A 26,886-nucleotide genomic window follows, 5' to 3' on the forward strand; every position below is an offset into this window, starting at 1 on the left:
CTGTCCCTGACAAAGCCATATCTGATCTTGCAAGCAGGGTTTTCTACAGGGGTCAATACACAGCTTTTGAATTATAAGCAAAGGACAACTTTAGATACTGGCAATACTATTTTTACTGAAAATCTGGAGTTGCACAAATAGTTCTTTAGGACATAAAACTAAATGGATTTATACAGAACAATTACATTCAGCATTTATAAGAGGCAGTACAAAAACGGGTTCTGCTTCTACATGATATAAATTGCATATAATACCATGATTTAAACAATATTAATTACGTTAACTAGTGCCGTGAGAGACATCTTTCTTAGAATGTCTGATGTTTCCCACAACGGAGGGAAAAATGCAGTTACGTGAGTAGTCAAGTTTCATCTTCAAGTTCATTTTAGTGGTGGAATGATCTAGGGACAATCCTTTCATTGAAGAAGTAGGAGAAAAGTTACAGGACTGTTCTGAACTCATCAAAAATGAAATTAGGCACATGTGCTTCAGCAACCTGAAATATTAAAGAGTTAATATTTAACTTATGTTAAATATGTTAAGAGTTAAGTTAACATTTAACTTATGTTAAATATGTTAAAGTTGAACAAGTTAAAAATTTTCCATATGAAAATTCAAGAAATGAAGACTGTCTTTGGAGTAGGTGAGTCACGGGAGGACCTGGCTTCACAGGTGGACTCCTTCACACAGCTGTTCAGGTCTCTGGTGGCCTCTGTCCTGATGTCTCATTTCTGGGCATCACTAACATTTGAGGGGAGGCTGTGCGGCTCCCACAGGAGTTCCTTGGCTTCTGGGCACTTTGATCTGCTAGGAACACTAGTGAAGATAACCTCAGGTCACCTGGTGTACTTTACTAACTGATGACCAATGGAGGAAGAACAGGATGCATGGCAGTGACTAGACTGGGGGGACACTAAGGAGAAACTAAGGCCGGAGGGGACTAGAAAAAAGGTCCTCAAAGGCATGCGTCCCCTGGCTGGCTGTTTGGAAGGGGAGCCCTGAGCAGGCCGCAATGGGGAGGGAGGGGAACAGGAAGCTAGCTGACTGCCGAGCACTGGAGAAAAGTGTCTAACTTTTTCCTGATTATAAAGTTTTCACTTGCTACTTATAGGAAATTCAGCAAATTCCTTAGAGTATAAAAAAGACAATCTCTAATCTTAATATCCTTGAAAACTAAATTTGAATTCTTCCAGTTCACACACACAAACCCAAAAGAACTTTCGCCATGACGCAACAATCTGTGGGCGGCCAGGTGGCTGTGGAAGGAATAAACCTCCCAAGATGATTTTCCCTCTTGGTTTGTCCATCTCACCGCACTGCCCCTGAACTTGGTGGGCTGCTGCTCAGAGATGTGCAGAGGAAGAGAAGGAGAAGTTCACCTCTGTTCTTGCCAAGCCCCACACCTGGCAGGGGAGGCTGGGACAAGTGACAAGTGAGAGCTGTGGGGCACAGCAGTGACAAGGGACTGCGAGGAACCCGCTGTGAATGACCTCGGGGCTTCATTCCTGGTAAACCAGGGCTTCCATTACTATCATTGGTCTACAAGTCGGTCATTAATATTGTTCTTTACCATCTGTGGCTTACCCTCCGTGGGAGCTTCGTGTACCGGACATAATCCTCCAGGAACAGAAGGGCGCCCACAGCATCTGCAGGCATTTCAGGAACCTTCTGGCTGCAAGAGAACAGTCTAGATCAGTGTGCTGCTTTACACATACAGGCTCTCTGATCAAACTATGGAAAGCCCATGTGCAACAGATCACCCAGTACAGTCAAGGGACAGATCGAGTTCTTGATTCCTGGCAAGCCATCGTCTTGCTTGGATCCCCAAAGGCAGAACCAAGCCTGAACTCTACTCTGGTTTACAGAGGATCTCAGGGCTCCTCTCTCTCTGGAGCCACAAGTACTCCATGCGTCAGTGCCTGGGCAGGTCCCATACTTGGAGTCTCTCTAGTCTTAGCGGCTACATTTGTTCTGTACACTTACTTGAAAGTAAACTTTTTAACATTTTTCAGTACCAGCTTGGGTGCGTCTTCCTCCCTGAAGTCCTCCCCCACGCTCCAGGGCAGAAGCCCTTTTCCTGGTTTCTTTGTACTTGCAGACGTTGGCCAGGCCTCTCCACTTCAGTGGCTGTGTGCTGGCTCACCAGCTAGAGAGCAGCAACTCCTGGGACACTTTGGTCATGCTTCCACTTTTATCTCCAGCATCTGGGAACGTGCCCGGCATGTTCTTGCGTATTTGAGGGGCTTAAATAAAGACTGCACCTAGGATCATGTGGGGTCCTACTCATGTAGCCATTCTTCCAACAACCATACTACAAGCACTGCACTAGACCTGGGAAACACCAAAATAGACCGTTCTCTCCTGTGGAGCTTGCATCCTTTTTTATATCCAAGAGTTTTTAGGTGCTGAAATGACTTCCAGTTTATATGGAAACGGGCATTTTCCGAGAACTTCATGGTGCTGGATGATCCATCTAATTCTCTAAGAGTGGCTGCAAAGCTAGGTGCAGTGCACACTTGCCATCAGTGCTTAGGAGGCTGAGGCAGGATTGAGGGTTTGAGGCCAACCTGGGCTACATCACCAACACCTATCTCAAGAAACCCCTCACCAAGAGTGGCTGCCCCTAGGAAAGTTCTCACTGCTGTGGTCAGTGTGTGCAATTCCCTCTGCTCGAGGCAAGGGAGGGGTCTCCATGCACCCCGGGTTCCTCTTGTTCTTCAGCTCTGCCAAATCAGAAGCCCTGAGTTACCACTGGGCTCCCGGATCCTGCTGAGCTCTCAGGGTCACCAGTAACAATGTTGGGACTGGGTGCAGTCACGGGTGTGGGAGAGAGAAGGAGGGCCTGCCGACTTGCCTGACAGCCATGGAACTAAGGGCGGGGCAGCCAGGTGTGAGGAGGTGACTTCCCAGTAACCCTGGCCCCATGGGAGCAGGAGACCTCCCCTCCTCTCTGTGGTCCTGGGCTAGATGCATGGGGGGGGGGTTTAGGTGGCTATCACTTTCCTTCTCACTTTGTGATTGTTATGACTTCATTGAAAAATTTTTTTTCTTTTTACCATGTACCAGTGACTGGGCTATGGCAACTGCCGAAGAGAAAGAGCTGCCTGGCATAAATCACAGGATCCCTCTGGCCCACTGAATCCACTGGAAAGCCTTATCTGAGCAATGGTCTCCAGAAACCACAGGGCAAATGACTTCATTTTTCACATTTCCTCATCCTCAGCTCGCTTCTGTTTTTCAATTCTTCAGAACTCTGCTTTTTGAAGCAAATCTGACCACGTCTTAGAATAGCATCAGGTGTTTGTTGTTTCAGTCATTAACTAAAACCAAGTAAGTGCAGCTCATGGGAAAGAGGACACTGGGATTCAGAAAGATGGCAAAAGCAGGCCAGGTACAGTGGCTCACTACTGTGATCCCAGATACTTGGGAGGCAGAGATTGGGAGGATCATGGTTGGAGGTCAGTCCAGGTAAAAAGCCCAGGCAGATCCCATTCCAACAGTAAGTCAGGCATGGTAGCTCGTGCCTGTAAGTCCAGCTATGTAAGAGGCATAGGGGCAAGAGAGCCTCACAGAACAGGAAGTGAGGATGTGGAGGAAGGAGACTGCACACATACTGTGCAAGCTCAAAGGGGAGAATAAGCTCGGCGAGTGGACTTTCCGGACACATGGGTTTCTGATCATCGCAGTCAGGAAGTTTCTAACCACCAGAACAAGTCTCCACCGGTGCACTCTGTCACGTTCAGAGGTGGTGAGCACCTGTCAAGGGACTGCTCCAGCAGCAGCTGGATGACTGACAACCCACTTGTTGAGGATGTCACAGAGCTGATCCATGCAGAGGGGTGGGAGGAGGTCAACTCAATGCCCCTGGAAGTCATTCCTGATTTTCAGTCAGCAGTGTTTTGTGAGGACTAGAAGATGGCTCTCATTAAGTCTTCATGTTATAGTGACAAAAACAACGAAGTGCTAACCTCTCAATTTGCATGGGTAACATGTTCAGAGAAGTCCATTTAGTTAGGCTGACCCTTTAGGGTAGCAGAGAAGGAGACTCGGGATCCTGTGGATCAGGGAGATAACTAACTGTTTTTTTCCCCTTCCTGTTCTAGAAGAGCCACAATTGGGGAGAAGGAGGAAGAATGAGAAGCAGTTATAGGTTTACAAGTTTTGCTATCAAATAGCAACTTCCATGGGATTCCTGTTCTGTTACACCAGAACTCAGACCTGGACACTGACAGGTCTCTTACTCCACTGAGTGTGTGGAACCCTTTCATGGAAGTGGCCTAGGAATTCAGGGCTCACTGAGGCCTCAGAGCTCAATCCAAGAAGGCAGAACAACAGGGTGGCACTTTCTTTCCCACGGTGGCTATGAATCATGGCCACGACTCATTCTTGGAAAAATCCCTGTTAGGCCACTAACAGGAGATCTCCTGGCAGGGTGACCAACGATGGGCATGCTATGACTGCTCCCGACAAGGAGCTGTGCACTGACTTGCTTAAAAGAGAGAGTAAGCAGCCAGAAGAGAAATTTGTCATACAAGGCTGAAGTCCCCTTTTGTGATATGTCCCAGTTGGTCTTGGATACCTTGTGCACTGCTCCACTGTGGAGCGGATAAACTGGCCGATAAGTGCCAGGAACTGCTCAGTGTACCGGGAGTGGAACTGTTTGAGCAGAGTGAGCAGCCCCAGGACGAGTGGAGGCCAGTCGACAGGGTCAGCAGGTTTCCGGCAGACCATTCCTGAGAGGGAACAGATCACAACATCAAGTGAAGTACTTGCCTTTGGTAGCATCCATCGAATAGTAACTCTTGTGAATGTCACATGTTTGGGATCCATATCCCCATGGAAGATTGTCATTTGGAGGAAATGATACTTCTGAACTGTATCTAGAATTAGCCAGAAGACTAGATACTAATTTTTACAATTATCATCATTGTTCCTTTTGAATATACAACTGACATGTTATTGCATAAAAGTGTAAAGATGTAAATTAATGTAAGTGAGAAAAGAAAAATTACCTATCACTGACTTCAATTAATGGCAGCACAGCATACCAGATATCCTGAACCACTCTCCCAAGCACAAAAAATTAAAATCCTGTATAAAATATTTTAAAGGTATCTTTAAACACAATGTTGAGTATTGCAGAAGAAAAGAATCTGCTGACATCAAGACAGTAGAAGACAGTTTAGGGTGTGAGTGGATGCCAATGCTGGCTTGTTCACGATGGACTTTAGCCAAAATCTGGAGACTTTGACCTTCTGCCTGGATGGCTGCACTAGAAACAGGGGATAGAGCTTGAAGTTTTCAGGGGGAAACAAAATGTTGAAAGTTATAAGACTAAACCTGTCTGATTTCAAGGCTATAAAGTTACAGTAACCAAGACTGTATTGGCATAAGGACAGATGGATCAATGGAACAGAATAGAGTCTAGAAATAGTCTAACCCTCATATGATCAAATGCATTTCCATAAATGATGATGTAATGGAGAAAGAGCAGTCGTTTCAACAAATGGTACTGAAATTGCACAGCCTTATGGAAGAAAAAAGAACCTCGACCCCAGCCTCACACCATATACAAAACATAATTCAAGATGGTCCACAGACCTCAATACAAAAGGTAAAGCCACAAAATTTCTAGAAAAAGACCAAGGAACATGTCTTTATAACCTTGTGGAGAGCAAAAATTTCATGGACAAGACACAGAAAAGACTAATTATAAAGAAAAAGATGGGTAAACTGAACATCATCAACATTTACAACTTCTGTTCAGGACTGAGGATGTAGCTCAGTGGTAGGGTGCTTGGCTAGCATGTGCAAGGCCCTGGGTTTGATCCCCAGCACTGAAAAACAAATGGCAAACACCTTCTGTTCACTAAAGTCACCACTAAGAAAGAAGATGCATGGACAAACCAAAGTCTGTGTGAAAATTTTCTTATTCAACATAACACAGGGACCACAAAAGAGACAGAATGTGAACCTCTGAATCTCAAGAGTAAACCTTTACATTAATCTGGGCTGTCCTTTTAAATAGTTTTGACCAAGGCAGAGACAGATTTAGCACCATGAGCATCACTGTCGCACGGATAACAAGTGGAGAAGCTAGATTCTACACTTATGGCTGTTCCCTCCCTCCTACCACGAGTGTTTACTGGGGCACCGTGCTCAGCAGTCCACAGAAGTAACAGGCACTGCCACAGAAGCAGTCGAGAATCAACGAGTATTTTTGAATGAGAGAGTAAGAAAATTAAAAAAGACTCTACATTGTTACCCTAAAGAAAGCTTATGAAACAGGATGGGGAATACTTTAAAGAAGAAATACATTTTGGACTCTCTGCTCAAGAAAAAAAAAACAACTAATGTGGTAACACTAGAAATACTTTTATAGTGCTGGTTTTATTTATTTATTTTTGAGATGAAGCCTGGCTACGTACACCACAATGGCCTTTATTCCTCATCCTTCTGCTTCAGCCTCCCAAATTCTGGGATTATGGAAATGTGCTCTTATAGAGCTTTTTAAATCAATCAAAACTACAGTGGATATTTATTTATTTACTTATTTGGCCCTAAGGAGGGGTTGAACTCAGTCTTGTACTTGGTAGGCAGGCACTCTACCACTTGAGCTGCTCTGCCAGTCCTATGGTGGATTTTTAAAAATTCCACTTAGTTGGATATAAAGTTTGAGGAAGTGCCTGGGAATCTGCTAGGTAATTATAAAAATGTTCAAAATAAACCGATTAATGACAAAAAATTCATTATATTCCTAGACAGAACAAATACATTGAAAGCATTTCCTGTCTATTATTTGTACCAAATATCCTGCCATGTAATCATGCATCTGCTGAGGTCCCAGACCCCTGTATTGGTCTTGTCTCCTTAACTACACTGTTATTCTTCTCTTCATATCACAGTTCCAGCTGCGCAGCAGGCACAGGACACTTGTTGAAAGAATAGAACATTAACCAAAAGAAGCTTTTTTCTCACACCATAAGCAGCTGCTTAAACATTAAATGAGAGAAGCAAAGGTAAAGTTCCACAGATTGTACAGGTTGGATAATTAACCCTTGGGAAGGGTGGACTACAACTGGCTCATTTAAAACCCACTGTCTACGTTTCTTGGATGTGACATATTTAGAGGCTTGAAGACACAAATGTCCTACACATGTATTTATTGAGCCACAAATGTCCTACGCATGCATTAAATTAAGATCTCACATCTGATACAGGCTTCTATCCAAAGACCTGTGGGTAAGATGTCAATCTACTGCTTCTGTTATCTAGTGCAAAGCACAAGTATAATACTGTACCTAGATTTTTGTTGTACTGAAGTTTTGGCAACTGAGCAATCAAAAATAGAAAGTTGACGATTGGGAAATAGGGCAGGCGCTTTGTGGTTATGTAAATCTGGAGAGAGAAAGATAAGAGAAGTTGATGTTTCTTCATATCACAGAGTAACGGTGAACACAATTTCAAATGAAAAGCTCCAATGTTACTTCAATGTATTCTTTAGACTACCTAAAACTCAGAACAGTTCCATGAATTTGCCACCTTCAGAGTTTCATTTAATCCCCGACTCCATGAAAACATAAATACCTGCCTCACTACTTTTCACATCTGGAAAGAACAACTTTGTTTAGAGATCAGCAGGTACCCCTGAGTCTGCTAATGAATTAATGAAGGGAGGGAAGGTGATGACAAGAATGGAAAGCAGAGCAAAATCAAGAGTAGTCAAGGTGGAGGGAGGAAGGGAGGCTGGGAAGAAGAGGAAGAACAGCTGAGAAGGAGAGAGAAAAGATCCAGGTGGCAGCGAGTGATGGTTCAGTCATTTGCTTTCCCCTGGGCAAGGTCACATAGCAGTCTCCCCCAGCTAACATGGCCAAAAGGACAGGGCATACACAGCCATGACCGTTTTCCCAACTGCCCCCAACTCCAAGGAGACAGGGCAGCACCCTCACTAGTGTGGAGCCCAGGGGACGCTAACCTCTCCAAGTTTTAGTTCCTTGCCTACAAAAAGCCAACTTCCCAGGGCTGTTGTGAGATTGAGATGATCCCGGGTCTGGGTGAACACAGGGCATGGCACATAGCAGGTGCATCTACAGATGTTAGCTGCTATTCAGGTTCATAACTATCATCCACAACCAGAGGGGCAACACTTCAGATTTTCAAATTTTACAGGAGTTAGCAAGCACTCAGGGTAGCACCCTGAGTCAAAACATATGAGTGTTTCAATGACAAACCGAGAACAAATGACAGGTAGAAAGGCTGTGCAGCTCAGGACAGGTATTGCCACTCACTGAGACCTTGAAGAAAGACCTGTCAGTTCACAGAGGTGTCTAGAGTTCAGAATTGCAGAAAAGAGTGTGTAGCTTACATTGTGAGTGTGATTACTGTTAGAGAAGGATTTTCTTTTTCCTTGCAGTGCTGGTAATTGAACCCAGGGCCTTGCACACATGCTAGACAAGGGCTCTACCACTGAGCTATTGGCCCCAAGGGAAAGCATCTTTGGGCAAGACAGATCAGTGCTACCATTCAGCTGCAGCTCAAACATCAAACCCAAGAACCTCAGACTAATCTCTTCCACATCTCCAGGTGGCAGGGAAGGTGTGCTCAAGGCTATGAGAGGGCGGGACCTGACAGAATGAAAGCTGGGAGAGCCTAGGTTCTTCAAATCTTTTTGCACAAATCCCCTTTCACATCACACCGCCCCCGGCCCTCATGCAATTACAGACTTTAACTGCTAACCTTATTGAGTGGGTTGTGGATGCCAGCTGCCTCCAGGTAGGCAGTGATTTCATATAAGAGTGTGTTATCTTCTTTGGGGTAAGGAAGTGATGGGTCCTGATAGTGGGCTTCGATATCTGCCAGGAGGGCCCTAAATGGAGAAAGAAACAGTGAGTGGTTAGCTGCACTTACACCACAGTTCACTGGGCCGATGATGTAAGGTATCCACGGGTCCATGGTTCTCAGGAGACCACCATTGAGGAAAACTGCGAATGCTTGATTATTTTTCCCACAATGCCACTCAACTTCCGCTAAGACAAGCCTCCTTTCAACAAATCTCAGGACATTTGCTTCTACTTTGCTTTTTTGGGAGGCAGATTTTCACAAAATGAAGGGTGGGAATATAGCAGATCACACAACGATTTAAACACAACTGATGGTAACATGGAGGTAACAAAGAGCTTCACATCTTCCAGGCTGCATAAGATGTACATGGTCACTTAAAACTTTTGATTTTGAAATTTCTTTTGATAGTTACTTATTGCCCAGGCTTAGTCAAAGCCGCGTGTAACAAGTCTGTAAATAAGGTAGGTTTACTGTAATCTTTCCATCAGTTTCCCCATCAGTAAACCGAGGGCTTAATTCTTTTAATACTCAGTTTCATGTCTGTGATTGCTTGTAAGTGGAAAATCTGACCCAGTATTACTTTACCTTTTGGAGTTAACCTAAATCAAATGCTTCCACCATTCATATGTTTAATGTGCTGGCTGAACTGTTGACAATCCCTACTTGTCAGTTGCGCTGACCTCCTGCTAAGAAGCACAGGTTGTTTATTTCTCAGCAGGGGATGGAAATGAGGGCAAGTGCTCTTAGGGAGGGGAGGCCTGTGCTCTAGGATGTGTGCCCACCACCCTTCCTGGCCATGAAGCAATGTGAGCTTCCTTGGCCTCTAGGTGACCTGTAGAAAGTCAGTGTGGATTCTGGTAATAACTGCTTTCCATATCTGGGGAAGACCACCCTGTGGTGCATAGCATGTGATTAATATATGTTGGCAGAATAAATGAATCCATCTAAAAAAAAAGAGTAAGACAAGAGGAGAGGAAGAAAGAACTAGGAAAGCAGCATCTGAAGACAGATTTTTTTTTTAATCCATGGGAAGGAGGCCTAGAAATTCAGACTTCTTACCCACAGACACCTCAGAAGAGTAAGAAGTGAGGAACCTGGCACCTGGAGGATGGCCATCCCAGCCCACATGGCGGCTTGGAATGCTGCACTTACTTATTGAGATTTTCCAAAGCAGCCGCCAGATGTTTGGAGTCAAATCGACAAGAATAATTTAGCTCATTGGCAATCTGCTGCCTCAGAATCTGCATCTGCCCGACCTGTGAACAGCAACAGAAGGAGGAGATACAACCAAGCACTTCAAAGTGATCCACATGAGGCAAACAAAGACTGCACTTACAGCACCCTACAGAAAGACAAGCATTACACCTGACAGAGAGGGAGAATCCCTTCAAGGAACATCTAGGAAGACTTCTGCATGCCTCAAAGCCTAAGAGCTACAAAGTGACCCATTCATGTCCAGCTGCTTGTGAATCAAAGGTAGTCTTTTTTTTTTCTTTTTTCCTTCAGTGCTGGGGATCAGACCCAGAGCCTTGCCACATGCTTAGGCTAGCGCTCTACCACTGAGCTACATTCCCAATCCACAAAGGGTGTATGATACCTCTTTTTAAATCATTTGAAATAAACTCTTCAAGTTTAGTAACTGCTGTGACAAGCCCTACTTCATTAAGGAGCTTTCCTCCACCACAGTCTTCCACCATGATGTGCTGCCTCAACCATAGGCCAAGAAAGAATGGAGCCAAGTGACCAGAGACTGAAGCCTCTGAAACCATAGCCAAAATAAACCTTTCCCCCGTAAGTTGATCTTTTCAGGTATTTTGTCACAGTGATGGAAAAGTTGACTGACAAAGTGAGACGCATCTGGTAAACCAGGAGAAAAATCTGTGTGCCTTGGGAGAATCCCTGTAACCTCCTATAGCATGAGGACTCAGGCTTTCTTCTCCTTAAAGGTTTCCCAGCAATTATACACTTGGTCTAAAAAGCTCACAGTATCTGATAATCACAAGGTTAAGGTCAAACCTACACATCAAGAGGACATCTAGCAGAGCCAAAGACTCCTTGGATCACCTATTTTGGGTTAGTGTTTCAAAGTAAAAACAAAACAAAAACTGCTCACCAAATTATGGAAAATATATTGTGAATCTGACTGAAACACCAATAAGTACTGTCTCAAAAAATAACTTATACAATTGAGAGAAAGAGAAAAGAACTCTCTTAAGCATCCTAGACTTTTCCTCTGGTGTGTGACACTTTTAATAATGAATCCCTGTTTTCTACCATGAAATCCACTCGTTCCTACCAGATCACTAGTAGGTTTTCTGAGAAGACAGCAGGTGTTTCATTTAAGGTCTCTCACAGTGACTGACAATGCCTTGCACATAACAGGTGCTCTGTAAGGCAAGGCTGAACATCTCTGATCATCACATGACGGAAAAGGAACCCAAAGGAGATGCAGAGGGACCCTGGGAGCTGCAGTTACACGTAAAGGCAGGAAAGTTGTGACTGGATTCTAAAATAAATTGGCTAGATGCAGCCACTTAATTTCGTTTGCCTTTCTTCATTTCCAAAGTGTTTTATTCATACTGTGAGGACAATTTATGCCCCCAAAGAACCCAGCTTCTTAGCACCTATGTGGACAAAGGGAGAGGGACAAATATCCTATTGTAACAGCTACTAGGAACAAACTGGATCTGTAAACGGACAGATGAGTTCATTAAATGAACTTGGAAGAAAATTTCCATGTGCTTGTGGGGAAGCACCTCTGGCCAAAGGCATTTCAAAATAACTAGTTTTCTTGAGCAAAGGGGAAACCAACAGCCCCCCAAAACAGTCAGCAAGAGCCCCAGAGAGGAAATGAAGAAGTAAATGATGCTAGAAATAACAATAAAGTGCATTTTTGTTTTAATGATGAAAGGAAGTAGAGTTGCTTTCTTGGAGCCATAGTTACAAGAAAAAAATAATTGAGAAAATCCAGTATTGATCATCCCCTTGCCCCCACATACCTTCATTATAGCCTCAAGGTAAGCAGTCCAAATCTTCTGGGTTTTGGCAATGGCAGAAAGATAAATTTTATTCGAATTTGCTGAAAGGTTAAAACATAATTTTCTATTTAGTAAATCCAGAAAGGCTACAGTGTCTCGCCATCTCAGACAGCATCAGAACACTTACCTACAATGCTCTTTAGGGGGCTGACAGCATTCATGAGGGTTTTTAAGGTGTCTTGGACAGTTCTGTCTCTCAGGATAATTTTCTGAAACATACTGAGGAAATTCTAAAAACAAGAAGCCATGATCAAAAACTAAATGTAATGAATAAAACAAACACATACTCCAGTTAACTCAAATGCTGTGTAGAACAGAGACTAAGCCTAAGTCACACAGCCTCTAAACAGGAGACAGAGGACAGCAATTACCCAGGTTCCTACTAGAAACAGCCTCCACAGGAGGAGTTACTGGCTTCAAAGATAAAAAATCTTTTCCCAAGTTGAAACTCACGAAAGCACTCTACCCATAAAAATATGATGTTGGCTAAAGAAATTCCAGTTTACTCAGTTCTAATATACTTAGTAGAAACCATCCATGCCCACTTCAGTAGAAGAAACCATGACAGAAGGTTAAGTGGGCTTCACTCGCCCAGCAGGAGCCATGCCCACGTCTCCCCGGTAGAAGCACAGGCACGCCCGTCCCAAGGCTCACCTGTAACTCTTTCACAATCATGAAGCACAGAAGCCTATCTAGCCCATTCAGACCAAAAGTGCCCAGGGTGGTCTGGATCTCTGAGAAGAGGCGACTGCTGGTCACTTCTTGATGAGTTTTCATATCATACCAAGTGTTCAGCTGGTCTACATGACATGTCACCCTAAAACAGAAGTCAAGCAAACTCAAGAGCCCCACGGATCTCAGAGTGCATCCTAGAGAGACGTGGGGCTCAGGAGGAGCCCAGGCATCAGATGCCGGGATAACAATGGCATGCCTCATGCTTTCTAAGCTCTGGGTGGAGGTGCCCTTGCGTCTGCGTGCTGACCACCCAGTGCACACAGAGGTAACACTCAGGCCACCTTTGCCCACCCAGTGCTACTTTGGTGGTTTCATTTAGCCACTGAGTCAGCTACTGGCTTGGAACCATGCTGAGAAGACAAGGCTGGGCTCAGCTGTCAGGCGGAGGACTGCAGAGCTGAGTTGTCTCTCTGTGGGATCTTTCTTTAAATTGCCAAGAGACTGGAACTAGGAAACAAAGGTATGTGCTTCTTCCTTCCAGTTAAACTCTAGACGCCACCTTTTGAGCATCTCCCTATGATGCCTCTTAGCCTTGAGAATGGCATGATGAGGATAATGACAAAAAACAACAAAATCTAGTAGGCACTTGGCATTAAAAGCTCTGTGAAATACGGGCTGTTTAATCCCCATTTTATAGATGAGATAACTGAGGCTTAGAAGACCTGGTCCCAACACTACACCCTTAGTGACCACTTTAAATCTCTTGTTCTCAAGCCTTCAGGGAGGGGCCTGTTAAAAATACAGATGCCCACGTTCCCTTCCTGGAGGATGATTCAGCAGGCCTGGGGTGGAGTCCTAGCCTCTGCATTCTCAACACATTCTCCAAATGTACGCCCTACATTCTAAAATACACCATATCCCTAAGACCATTATCAGATGGAGCTAAAAGGAACTGGGAGTAAGGGAAGTAATTTAGCAATGTGAAGAGCAGGACAAGATGAATTCCAGAACTGTATACAATGCCTACTTTCAGGTTTCACAATGTTCTGCTATCCAGTGCTGGCACTCTGAAGGTGCCATTCGAGAAGGCCTCAATACTGATAATGAAATAAATATGTGTCCTGGACCCCCATCATGCCTGAGCCTCTCTGCTGTGTCAATAAGGCACAGGGGGTAGTTTTCTGAAAGGCCTTCAGTGACTCGGGAGCCCATAGGTGCCAAGAAAGGAGGAGCTATGAAACTTTTTGGATTCATTTATTATTTTTAGTTCAGGAGTCATAGATAAAATTCCTTACTTCTGCTGGATACTTTGGGTGAAGTTTGTATAAAATCTATCAACTTCTATAAGTCTTGAGAGACAAAATAAGGTGGAGTGGATGGTGGTACAAAAGAGGTAGGCTATCAGAACATTTAATTTATACAAATTCAACTATGCATGCATAGGTGGAGAGAGAAAGAAGTGGGTCATTTTTTTTTCTTGGGTAATTCCACCACTGAATTCAGTAAGCATGTGCCAGGGTAAACTGAGACAGAAGACATGAACTTCTCTTCCCTCAGGTGATTTTAGTACAACTGCTCCATCTGAGGCTCAATCGAGGAAAAATGGCTTAGCTGGGTTTCCTGAGGGGTAGCATCCCACACTCTGCCTGGAACCCACCTGTAACATTCTCCAGGGCAGTTTTAAATGTACAAGATTTTCACCTAGTCCCTGTTAGTGCAGAACCCTGAGTGCACACTGGGATTCACTCTCTGTATATAAAGCCCGAGCCTTAGAAGCTGGGCTCTGGAGGCAGAAGGCCTGGAAAGTGTTTTGGGTCCACAACTGATTAACTGTGCAATGGTAGGTAAGTGAATAAATTTGCTGTGCCTCAGTGACTTCATTTTAAAAATGGGGGTGATTGGAATGCCTAGCTCCCAAGACTGTTGTAATAATAGCTGCACAGATGTGTGTAATGTGCTGAGAAGAGTGCATGAGGAAGTGCTCAGCAGATTTAGATCTTACTGGAAGAAGTGCTGGTGTGCTGAGCTAAGAAACAAGGTCATCAAGGGTCAGGTTAACAACTGCAACACCCAGGTCTGGAACAAGCACACATGAGATCGTCTTGGTACTTGTGGCTCAGTAGAACGCAGAAATACCTACTTTGGGTCTGTGATCCGCAAGATTTCTCTGCAGAGTCGACCAATAAATGTTATGGACTCATCCACAGGGGTAAACTTTGGTATAGGAATATGGGTGGACTGGTACATACTTTGCCAGTCTTGAATCTAGAAAGCAAAACCACAGATATTTAGAGCATCTTTGACAAGACGACTCAGTTAGCCTTTCTCCACATAACTTTACCAACATGAATTTACACAGAATTACAATAAGTGTTCCTTGGTCTTGAAGAGGAAACTTTAAACATTGCATCAGCAGCCTCCCAGAAGTGCTCATATGACATTGACTTAAGAAAGAAATGTGGGTGGGGGGATGGAGCACCATAATAGGGTACTCATCTTGCACGTGCAAGGCCTGTGTTCAATCACCAGCTCCAAAAAGAAAAAGAAAAAATAACTGTGATGAAATTGAGGTCAGTAAGAAGTAAGAAGAAGACACATGGAAATTTCTGGAATTTTTGTCTTTTGCATTGACATGTACAGAGTAATATGAAAATCTGAAATTTTATAAGGCTAGAAGATATGAAATCTTTTGAAAATGTCATCGGAATTGTGTCAGTTTCTAACAAAAACTTGCAGAGCGACTCCTTGTTAACAACTGACTAAACACTCAGTTAGCCCTGGCCATATGAACTTGGTGCTCCCTATTTACTCAACTAAGGAAAGCAGGCAAACGACTCTCGTATACATTGTTCCAAAGAAGAGATCCGCGTGGCCAGGATGCATGTGACAAGAGGCTCAATGCCACCAGCTTCAGGAAAGTGCAGCCCAAACCATGAGCTGAGTGCAGTGGGGCTCATGCCTATAACACCAGCTGCTTGTGAAGCAGAGATCAGGAGGATCAAGGTTCCAGGCCAGCCTGGGCAAAAAAGTATGTGAGACTCCACCTCCACAAAACAGCTAGGTGTATCTGTCATCCCAGCTACACAGGAAGCGTAAGTCGGAGTATTCCCCAACCCCAACTGAAGAAGTCTTAAGAGTGCTCAGAACTCTCAGTTCCTTGGGTTTTATAATAACATCAATCAGCTTCACCTGTAGCCATTTGGTTATATGTGCTTTCTCCTACAGACAGATAGCAAGTGCCCAGAGGTCAGTGTCACCTCAGCTCTTCTGCCACCCTGATGGTTCCGGAAGTGCACTAACGTACTTACTGATTTTTAGTAACTATTTAAATAAGTTTTCTTGTTAGCCTCCCCCAAGTTTGGAGCATGTATAAGCTAATGAGAGCTATAGTGAGGAATTTGAGGATACATTAGATACCTTTGTTCTTAAGAAGTTATTACACTCTTGTTCCACGTTGTAATTTATAATACGAGAGACTTCCTCCTGCCAAATCTTCAGACCATAAATGTTGACGTAGTCCTGTATGTACTCAAAAGAACGATGGAAACCATCCATGGTGGCTCCCAGCTCCCTCAACTTGGGCATCAGTTCACTGGGCTGTGCAGAAAGAGAAATGTAAATCTGCCATGTTGGAGTAGATTTCAACTACTTATACCTACATGAGACTTGAATTCATAACCAGCTAAGGGACCTCACTCATAGTCTAAGACATAAGTAAAGCTTTTGAAATGGCAACTGATGTCAGATATCCTGCCAAGAACAGGTTTCATTCATTTGGGAAGGAGCCCATATAGAGAAATAAAACACATGCATGCCAGTGATTTCACTCATGTCAATTGATGAGCACGTCCAAACTTAGATTAGTTAAAACATTTTAAACTAAGTTTATAGAGGTGAAAAATAGCCTGCATATCTCAGGCCGATTTATTTTTCTCTTCAGGAAATTATCATATTTTCTAATAGACAAAGTAAAATAAAAAGCTATAGTCTTTATCGTTCCTAACTGCTTTCCGGTTAACAAATACTTTGAACTATGTCTGAACCATGAACTTGGAAATCAAAAGGTAAAGGAAAGCAGTTGGTTTTAAAAAGATTTTCTTATGTAAATGGATCACAAAAAGGACCACAAAGCAATCAGCTGTTGGCACTGAGTTTAAGAAGGTCTCATGACAATGGTGCTTGGTCCACACTGTGAGCCGCGTTGGGAAAGGACTGCACCATTTTGGTCATCGGTACCTTGGCTCGTGGATTGAATATCAGTCCCCTGTGCAGGGCAAAAGCCACTCGTTTAACGAGCTCCTTCCTTATTCCATCTTCCAGTAACTGCTTCGGATCCACCTAAGTGCAAATCAAAAATGGGAGTTAGGAAACAGTAGTTCGAAGAACCCCAGAAGAAAATGACTTCCAGAATCTAGGGCAGGATTCTCCTGCCACACTTCTAAATGATTCTTTTTTTTTTTTCCTGCCTCCTTTTGATCTGGTGCAGCTTGGACTGAATTATTAAACCCGCCACCTCTGTTGCTTTTTTTCCTGCCTCCTTTTGATCTGGTGCAGCTTGGACTGAATTATTAAACCCACCACCTCTGTTGTTGTTATTGTTGTTAGTATTGGGGTTTGAACTCAGCATCTTGTGCTTGCCAGACAGGAGCTCTACCACTTGAGCCACGCCCCTATCCCATTTTGCTTTAGTGATTTTTCAGTGCTTTTTTGTTGAGGGCTGGCCTTAGACTAACTAACCTTTGCCTCCTGAGTAGCTGGGAGTATAGCAGTGAACCACCATGCTTGGCTTGTTCTTTGAGGTACGGTCTCACTAAGTTTTTGCCTTGGTTGGCCTTGTATCGTGATCTTCCTACCTCTTTCTCCTAAGTAGCTGGGACTGTAGCATGAGACACTGTACCCAGCCTTCAGTAAGTTTTATGATGATAATTTTACAGCACTTTTCAAAGTTACTAATTGCTATTTATAATTAGGGGGATCAAACAGGAAAGTAAACCTGCTAATTCTATAAGCTTATTTTACTAGTTATGTTTTCTGTAACGTGAAAGCTTTTGTTTTTCACTAAAAAGTCTGTCAGGTCCATAAAACATCAAATGGTTTTTGTTTTTTTTTTTTTTTCATTTTTCTTTTATTATTCATATGTGCATACAAGGCTTGGTTCATTTCTCCCCCCTGCCCCCACCCCCTCCCTTACCACCCACTCCGCCCCCTCCCTCAATACCCAGCAGAAACTATTTTGCCCTTATCTCTAATTTCATCAAATGGTTTTAACATGTTCCTGTGAATTCCCAGAGACTTGTTTTTTCTTCTTTCAATTTATAAATATAAAAACGATGTAAAAAGTCAAAAATCCAAGTGAAGTGCCCCATTTGACTATGTTTAAAATTAAGGAGACCACTGCAGTGGCAGTTGTAGAAAATAGAAAAGCCACAGAAACACACTGAATGACAGCAGGACTATGCGGTCAGCAAAACCAGACTTCAGAACCTGCAGGTCAGAGGCCCTGTGGTCTCCAACTCCTAGGAAAGAAAGGAATGGAAGAGAAACTTGCTGATTAAAAAAGATCTAAAGACAAAACACTTTGTCTCAAATAGGCAAGCCTAAACTATAGGGTCTAGAAGTTTACCCTGGGGTAATAAGACTATCAGGAGATAGGCTGAGATTAGGCCAGGGCATGAGACGGTTTCTAGAACCAGAGGCTAGCTAAATGATTTGATTTAACTGGTGTTTAGAATGCATGCTGTTTACCTTATAATAACTATTAAACTACATACTTATTTCTGTAGCTTTCAGTATCTGTGCTTTATTTTACAATAAAAAGTTAATTATAAGTCTATATAAAATCAATGAGAATGAAATCAAAGAAGCAACATGAAGCTTTCAAATAAATATTCCTTGTCATAATAGGGACTGGGCAAGCATAGTGCAGTATGCCTGTATCCCAGTACTTGGGAGGCTGAGGCAGAAGGACTGGGAGTTGGAGACCAACATGAGCTACACGGTGAGGGCCATGGGAGTCCCTTCCAAAAGCCCTGTGTTCTTACTATTGGGCTGCAGAATCTATCTGGGCTGAATGGGGTGGGTCAGTACGGCATTCCTTCTGCTCTTATGATCTGGGATTCTGGTGGGAGAGCTGCATCATATTAAGCAGAATTTCTTTTGATAGTTATTACTAATTATTAGGTCTTGTTACATTCTCCCTCTACTGGTTCCTTTGCAGTGCTGGAATTTATCATCCCATATGGGTTAGTCAGAAGTCGGAAGTCCGTAACCAGCATGTAACTCTGCACATCATCTTACTTAAACTGGCAGCAGGCCAAAGAATACTGAGCAGATTCTATTAATATTAGTATTTCAGGGGCACAATGGTATTTTCTTAAAGTGTATTTCCAGAAAATCATATTAAAAGTTCCATTTCTACTTAGTCTCATTTCCTCTGTTTTCTTTGATGCTAGTAGCACAAATGTTAATCTGGCAATTTGATCGCTATACATTTTTTAAAAATCAGAAATATTCAGATTGTACTCATGTCAGATAAGTGGAAAAATAAAAGGTCCATGACATCACTAGTCACTACAGGATTCCAAATTAATGCATCAATGAAATACCACCTTATACCCACTGGGATAGCAAAAACTTAGGAAGTGGGTAAAACCAAGTATTGGCAAAGCTGTGGGTAGATCCCAGGAACAGTCGCTTCTAAGGCAGTCCAGCAGTACTGAGACACAGTAACGTAAATCAGCCCTAATTTCCAAGAGCTTCTCCCCGGAAGTGCTTGCACAGGTGTGGAATGAAGACGGGGTCCGAGATGTTCTTTGTGACACTGGTTTGATAATGGAGAGCACTGAGGCTTACAGAACAGTTAAGTAGTACGTGGAATCCTATGCAGCAGTAAGACCGACAGCAACATGAATTGCAAAAGCAGTAACCAGCAAGAAAGGCTGGGAAAAGAATGAGATTTAGATACATCGGAAACACATGCATACGTAAAATACTACTCCGCACTGAACGAGAGTGCTTGCATATTCAGGGTTGTACATCAACATACAGAGACGTTGTTATGGGGAGTGGAAATGGGAGTGAAGATCCAGGAAAAGGAGGAAGTCACAGGAGAGAGATGCAGCAGTGATGACACAGCTGTGAACAGGGGGTGATTATGTTAACTCTGCACCTGGGATGCAGAATAAAAGTACTACAAAGGAAGGAAGAGGGAAACAGTGAGAGGTAGGGAGATACAAAGCACAAAGCAATTTTGCCTAAGGAAGGTGAGCCATTTTACTTTCTGTGCTGTTACGGAAATTCAATGAAATGGGTTTTTATTAGATTTAAGTAAATTTTGAGTAAAACAGTTACTGCCATACATTTCCTCCAGAGACACAAGATAGAGAAATTCAAGATTATGCCATAATAACTATAATCATTATGAGCAATGAAAATTACAGTGCTCTCTCTTCCTCCATCAGCAACTGAGTAAAACTAAAATCAGGATGTGAAACCGCAAGGTGGTTAAGCCATTCTGTTCCACACATGCTAATTACCAGGAAAATCCAACCAACCACAAGAACAAATAGACTAGCATCAAGACTGTTGTTACCTTGATGATGCCAACCAAGGTTGTTTTCATCATTAAGATGCCTTCAGTAAAAATGGAGATAGCATGAGTAAGCTTGGCAACCTTTAACAAAGAAAAAGAGGTGTGATGTAGCACTTCAGATAAAAACATTACTTCTATGGGAGGCTAAAATAATTAGCTAACAGTTCGGAATGAGGAAAGACAACAGGAAGTAAATGCATAGCTGTGTAAATGACACTGGTGCCCACAGTCCCCAGAACTGGGGCTTTGTGGTGTAAGTGGAAGATCCCTATTAGCCATACTGGGTAACTGAATCAGACGGCATCAATCAGTTCTTCATTTGACAAAGCCCTTCCCCTTCTTTGGGCTTCAGTTTCTCATGTCTAAAATCAGGGTAGGATGCAATAACAAGGATGGTCCCTTGCAGCTGGAAAAGACTATTCAAGATGCTGAGAGGTGATCTCCCCTTCATCAGGCTCCACGTTCTTTTCAAGTAACACCAGGAGACACAGATGAGGTAGACAGATGCTGTAATTTTTTGAGTCAGGTAAATGTAGAAAGACAAAGCTTGAAATCTGGGACTCCTCATTAGTTTTTGGAGTTGTCATGGAATGGAAAACTAATAGTGGACATGACATTTTCAGTTTTCACTTGATTTTCCTTCTCACATCTTCAAAATTTAAGTTCAGGGAGAAAGAAAAGCATAGACATTTAGAGAAAACAACTTCAAAGCTGCTTAACTGTTGGATGGGCTTGAAAAGTCTTTGTGTAGAAAATGGTTAATGGAATGCAGATCATTTTAAGTCACTGCTTGGAACACAGATGGCTTCCAACTTACGATGCCTCAACTTAATGATTTTTCCACTTACAATGATGTAAAAGTGTACTTGTACCACTATCCTGTTTTTCCCTTTTAGCACAGAATTCAATAAATTGCCTGAGGTATTCAACACTTTATTATAAAATAGGCCTTGGGTTAGATGACTGTGCCCAGCTGTAGATTAATGTAAGTGCTCTGAGTGTGTATAATGTACATAGCCAAGATATGATGTCCATAGGTTGGGTGTATTAAACGCATTTTCCACTAGGATATTTTCAAGTTAAGACAGGTTTATGGGGGCATTGACAACAGCAAAATGTCAAGAATAAAGGTGTGATTTACTGAAATGGCGAATCATCGTTATCACTGGGAGTGTGAGAAATCAAGTCAGAACTGGTCTGGTGGTCCCCTGGAATATGGCAGAAATTTTAAGTATGCAAAGACAGAAGTCAAGGAAACGTGGCACCTCGTATCGTGGGCCGAGCTGAGCATAGTCCCGCAGCTTGTCTTTGTCCAGGCGGGTGGGCACTTCAGTGATGTCATGGGTCTGAAGCTTTATTATCTTCAGCAGAGATGTAAACATGCTTTCTGGGATGATCTGCAAGACCTTTAGTGAGCGGGAAAGGAGGAAACACAATTGAGCGTCTACTTTATTTTTCTTAGTTGACAAATGTTAGTATGACAACAAGAAGGGTACCAGTGTGTACCAACAGCAGACTGCCTACAGGAAAGGACAGTGCGAAACTGAAAAGAGATGTCTTTATAACTGCTAGCAGGTATAGCTCCCTTCCTTCAAACATTAACTGCTACAGAATATAAAGGTAACCTTCCTACAAATACCTGAAGATTTTAAAGACTGAAATAACATCACTGTAGCATACTCAGCTAGTATGTGACACAGATCAATTTCAAATTCAGGCTTGTATGGCTCCTTGCTCCATCCTAAGTTATTGAAGCAAGGCCCAAAATTCCCATGAAAACTTGACAGGTTCTTTTTTGTGTGTGTATGAGATACTGGGATTTGAACTCAGGGCCTCATGCTTGCTAGGCAGGAACTCTACCACTTGAGCCATGCCCCAGCCCTTTTATGCTTTAGTTATTTTTCAAATAGGGTCTTCAGGTTTTGCTGAGGGTTGGCTTAGGACTTCTATCCTCCTGACTCCTTGAATTAGGTTCTGATGAGGGTATGTTAGATCTAGATCTGCCTCTTTCACCAACCAGCTCTGTGACTTTGAAGAAGCCACTATAATCTCAGTTCCTCAGTTTCTCCATCTGGAATATGAAAGTCAAGGCCACTGGCTTTAAAAAAGATATTTAAAAGTTCTCTGAAAGTAAAAACACATCTGCATGTCCACAGTGACAGTAAGAATACATTTATTTCTAGGTATTGCAAATTTCTGGAATCAAATAGAAAAGGTAAAGCAATATGAGTATTGCTTTTACAGGACACAAGTGCACCTTTTGTCTTTAAGACAGCAGCGAGCCACTATGAGTAAAAGTTACCTTGATGCTGTTCTTACCTTTCTTACATAAGACACCAATTCACCAGAATAATACTGGGACACACTAAGGAGGTCAGGGCTATTTGCCTGATTAATACGAAGAAGGGGCAGATCAAGGGCAGAGGCAAGCTGCAAGAAAAATAGGATATCTGTTTTTTGAGCATGTTCTAGAAATCACCAAACCCCATCAATATCACAAAATTTCTGACAATACATTTTAAAAAATTATAATCACCTGCTGTGACAGTGGTTCTCAAACTGTGGTCCCTGGACCAGCAGCATCAGCATTGCCTGCAAACTTGTTGGACATGCAAATTCCCGGGCCCCACCCCAGAGTGACTTAGTCAGGGAATCTGGAGTGAATCCAGCAGTCCATGTCAAGTGCTCCCCAGGTGCCACCAGCCCTCAATAAGAAATCTTCTAATGAGTAAGCAAAAGGACTTAATTCAAATAAAGGGCCTAAAATGAGTTACACTTTTAGTATACGGATAAGACTTTCAAAAACTATTTATTTAAAAACAATATTCTGTAAGACATTCCAAGTTATATTATTAAATCAAACTTCAAATATTTCTGGCGTCTTTTGAAACTATGCTTTCCTGGAAAAACTGCTAACAATCGTGAGTCTATAAAAAGACTTCAATCACCCAACTTCCTCAGAGGATGAAATCTTGGGCTGACTAACTCTTTCCTGTGACAGAGTGTGACCTCACAGCTCTTGCTTACCTTTAGGAATGTGGCTCTGAGCTTAGTCACCATGGATGGATTTACCCGTATGCTGTCTTGCATGATGGATGTGAAACTGGAAAAAGAGACATGGTAAGAGGATTGTTCCTAGTGCCTTCAAAAAGAGCAAATGTCAGTCTGTCTTCCTTACCTGTCAATCAGCTGCCAAGCGAAAGAAAGGTCGCCGACGATCTGCATTGTGATCAGGACCTCCTCTTTAATGTTAATGGTTCTGATCATTTGGTGGAGAAACTTGCGAGTGTCAGCGAGAAACTGACATACTTGCAGATTTGATTCCAACTGGTGAAACTCCTGAACCTGTGTTACATTAACACACTTCATCAACCCATTCTGAATGGCCTGCATGATACTCCTTCCCTGAAAACACCTCAAACAAAGCACAGCACCTAGGCCAGGCATGGGGGCGCAGGCCCATAATCCCAGCATTCGAAAGGCTGAGGCAGTGGGATCATAAACTCCAGGCCAGCCTGGGCTACACAGTGAGACCCTGCCTCAAAAAACCCCAAAAGCAAAACAGAACAAAACACTAACAATTTGTTGATAAAAATTTTATTTCAGATAACTTCAGAAATATGTAAGCCAAGTCATAGCAAAGTTCACAAGTTTCTAGGATTAGAAAATGCTCCACTGCTAATTATTCTGTTCACATAGGACATAAGTGAATAGTAACATTGCCCATGTTACTATAAATAAATATATTTATGGAAAATCCCCTTAATTTTGAGGATATCCATACTGCTAAAAAATACAGTAAGTTATATTGCAACCAGTGTGTTGGTACTAGTATATCCCTAAGATATTTGATGTACTTGTTAAAACAAAACGATGATTCTACAAAGTCCTCAAATTTTCGAATGTATGCTCAAGAGGTGTGGGCTAGATGCAATATTAATAAGGCAAAAGATAAAAAAAATTTGCGATAGACAAAACTGTTTACACTTGTACTACAGACTAGAAAACCCCAAACAAGTAAAACAGAAATAGTACAAGTGAGCATTTGCTCTGGAACGAGAAATTTGGGGATGCTAACAACAGTGTTATACTGTGCTACCATTTATAGTGACCATCCTACAAGTGTTCAAAAAATAACAAAAAGCCTGTAAGTGACAGAGCATTAATTACATCTCTAAAAATGTTCAATTATGCCAACTAGTCAGGGCTGCAGATTATGAGTGCAGATGTTATTGCTGCTATTATTGTTATCATTGTTTTGTTTTCTGAGATAAGGTCTCAGAAAAACTATGTAGCAAAGGCTGGCCTTCAACACATGATCCTCCTGCCTTAGTCTCCCAGGTGCTGGGATTCAGGTGTATGCCACCATGCCTGGCTTTCGGTGATGTTTTAAATAATGAAGTCTATGCCTATGTTTTGACACTGTATTATTTTCCATTTTAAAACCTAGCTAAACCCAATTAAAATTTAATAATGAGGAGGCATAGTCATTGCTTTGGGTACATTTTTAAGTAGATTAAAAAAACTAAACTATTTTTTCAGAAAAGACACCACTTATGAGCCTAAGATTATTACATAACCATTTTCATTTTTCTGTATTTATTTCTAGAACTTTCCCCTAGACACACACTTTTTGTAAACATAAAAGGTGGTATATTTACACCATCTTGTTTTTGCTTTTACCTCACCACAATTTTCCCAATGTTTCTATATTGTTACCAAAATTCTTTTTCTAAGATTGTTTCCTCATGTACAAATATCATGATTTTTGCCACCTTTCTATCACTTGTTACCTAATTTTTGACACTGCATGTGATATTACAGGGAACATATTAACTCACTTTGCTTCTGATGAAATACTCCTTTAGATTTATTTTTATAAACAAGCTGTTGAATGGGTCATAAGGTATGGTTCCTGAGCCAGAACTCTAACTTCAAATGACTTTCCTTACCTCCTCCAAAGCTTGTATTAGTTGTACAGTTTTTCTGCCTGCAGCAGTAGAATCATCATAATTTAAAGACAATATTTGTTTTGAGATCTCTCTGAACCAAGCTTGAAGATTCTCTGTTAACACAGAAACAAGGAAAGACAAATGAAAACCAGAATTCCTGTAACTGTGGCTTTGAGTTTAATTAAATAAAGTTTTATAAATCCACCTCCCATTCAAGAGTTTTTACTAGGTTCCTAACATTGCCCCAGGACTTTTCCAAATACTACCAATAAAATTTTCTGGAGCATATGCCCGGGTAGCATAGATTAAACTTTCTAAATAGCTTAGTCTAGAACAGTTATTGGAACAGGATTAAAGGCCCATGGGGGTGCTATAACTGGTGAGTGCTCAGGTGGTAGTGGCTATGGAGAAGAGTCAGAAAGGCACTGACAGACATGATAACAAGTTATCCAGAAGAGTTTTCTAGAAAAGCTAGGATGGTTAAAGATCTGGACAGGCAGAGAAATGAAGAAGGATATTTCATCTAGACGAAGGACAAGCATAAGCAGAGGCTTCTGGGCAAGGATGACAGTGGCATGTCTCAGAGGGCAAGGAGGAAACTAACATGTCAGAACCATGAGGTATGAATGGTGAATTGTGGGAGATTCTAACAGCTCAGGGGATGCCATCTGCATTCATAAACCAGGTGGCAGCTTACACAGCAGTGAAAGGGAAGGGCATTACAGGGTCTGACTTCCTGAGCATGTGAGGCAAAGCTCTATGCCTGGCCTCCTTTCATCTTTACAACAGTAAAGGGGTAGGAACTGTTAGCCATTTCTCAGGTAAGGAAGCTGATGCTCAGGAGTTCAGAATCCTGTGCAGGTCACACAGTCACTAAATGGAAGAGCCAAGATTTTCACAATTGTCTGTCAGAAGTAGGGAAGGGGAGAGAAATGACCCAAACATTACATGCACATATGAATAAAAGAAATAAAAACAAACAAACAAAAAAAACAAAACAACAACAAAAAAACCACAATTGTCTGTCAGGCTCAGAGGCTGTGTTCTTGCAACTCACCAAGTTAATTCCCTACAATTTTATTTACTTTATCAATGGGATGGGTTACCTTATTAAGAGGACTTAATGAGTTAAAACCTACATTATTTTAAGAACTGGCATGAGGGATGCTAGATGTATTTGAAAGATTTTTTTTTGTAGGACTGAGGGGCAGCTATGTAGTAGGAGAAAGAACCCAAGTTTTGGAGTTTAAGGCTTTTGGCTAGACCTAGACCCAGGTTCTGGATCTTTGTTACCTTAGCCAAGTAGTTACGCTTTCAAAGCTTTGGTTTCCTTATATCTAACGTAAGGCTAAAGGTATTTATTCCACAGGTGTCTATGGATCAAAAGATGTATGAAGATGTTTCCTAAGATGAAATAAAGTGTATAGCCAGAAAAAAAAACCAGCATAAAATAAGGACAATCTCTGAAACAATGCTAGTATGCTAGTCTTTATGAGGACCTAAGAGAGACCACAAAAGAGATCAATGAGCCTAATTCTAGAAGCTAATCTGGTCAAATTATTACAGGTGGTTCTTGTTTTTGTTCATTTTTAAGTCACAATATAGTGACCTGTAAAACATGTCATCAACTTACATTACATCAATATAAACTGGCTAATCTTTTCCCAATAGAAATAATAGTACACTTTGGAAACACATTTTAGATGTACCAAACAGCATCAAATAAATCAACAAAAGCCAAAATACAACAATTACAAGTTCTTACTGATGTAAAAGAGTATGTTATTAT

The 26,886-nt window shown here is 42.1% G+C and overlaps 1 protein-coding gene and 1 non-coding gene across 5 annotated transcripts in view; both read right to left on the reverse strand.

The window, feature by feature from the left end:
• Positions 1-95: 95 nt before the first annotated feature.
• Washc5 (WASH complex subunit 5) overlaps positions 96-26,886 on the reverse strand; it is a 57,279-nt gene continuing 30,488 nt past the window's right edge. For 2 of the 4 annotated variants that reach the window (XM_074069198.1, XM_074069197.1), the window contains 17 exons: positions 25,098-25,210; positions 23,324-23,490; positions 23,173-23,248; positions 22,465-22,575; positions 21,411-21,551; positions 20,146-20,226; positions 16,791-16,892; positions 15,972-16,151; positions 14,695-14,819; positions 12,534-12,696; positions 12,007-12,109; positions 11,841-11,920; positions 9,994-10,097; positions 8,737-8,866; positions 4,580-4,733; positions 1,585-1,672; positions 96-496 (listed from right to left, as the gene is read on the reverse strand). In XM_074069198.1, coding sequence (XP_073925299.1) covers positions 280-496; positions 1,585-1,672; positions 4,580-4,733; positions 8,737-8,866; positions 9,994-10,097; positions 11,841-11,920; positions 12,007-12,109; positions 12,534-12,696; positions 14,695-14,819; positions 15,972-16,151; positions 16,791-16,892; positions 20,146-20,226; positions 21,411-21,551; positions 22,465-22,575; positions 23,173-23,248; positions 23,324-23,490; positions 25,098-25,210 — 2,135 coding nt within the window. In that variant the 3' untranslated portion in view covers positions 96-279. Of the gene's footprint in view, positions 497-1,584; positions 1,673-4,579; positions 4,734-7,301; positions 7,399-8,736; positions 8,867-9,993; positions 10,098-11,840; positions 11,921-12,006; positions 12,110-12,533; positions 12,697-14,694; positions 14,820-15,971; positions 16,152-16,790; positions 16,893-20,145; positions 20,227-21,410; positions 21,552-22,464; positions 22,576-23,172; positions 23,249-23,323; positions 23,491-25,097; positions 25,211-26,886 lie in introns of all 4 variants that reach the window. The other 2 variants (XM_074069200.1, XM_074069199.1) reach the window with 2 other exon arrangements.
• LOC141421835 (small nucleolar RNA SNORA84) lies at positions 3,056-3,188 on the reverse strand. The gene has a single exon (XR_012446525.1). It is a non-coding gene; the product is annotated as a small nucleolar RNA SNORA84 (small nucleolar RNA).

Source organism: Castor canadensis, chromosome 3 (genome assembly GCF_047511655.1).
Source record: "Castor canadensis chromosome 3, mCasCan1.hap1v2, whole genome shotgun sequence".
Lineage (NCBI taxonomy): Eukaryota > Metazoa > Chordata > Mammalia > Rodentia > Castoridae > Castor > Castor canadensis.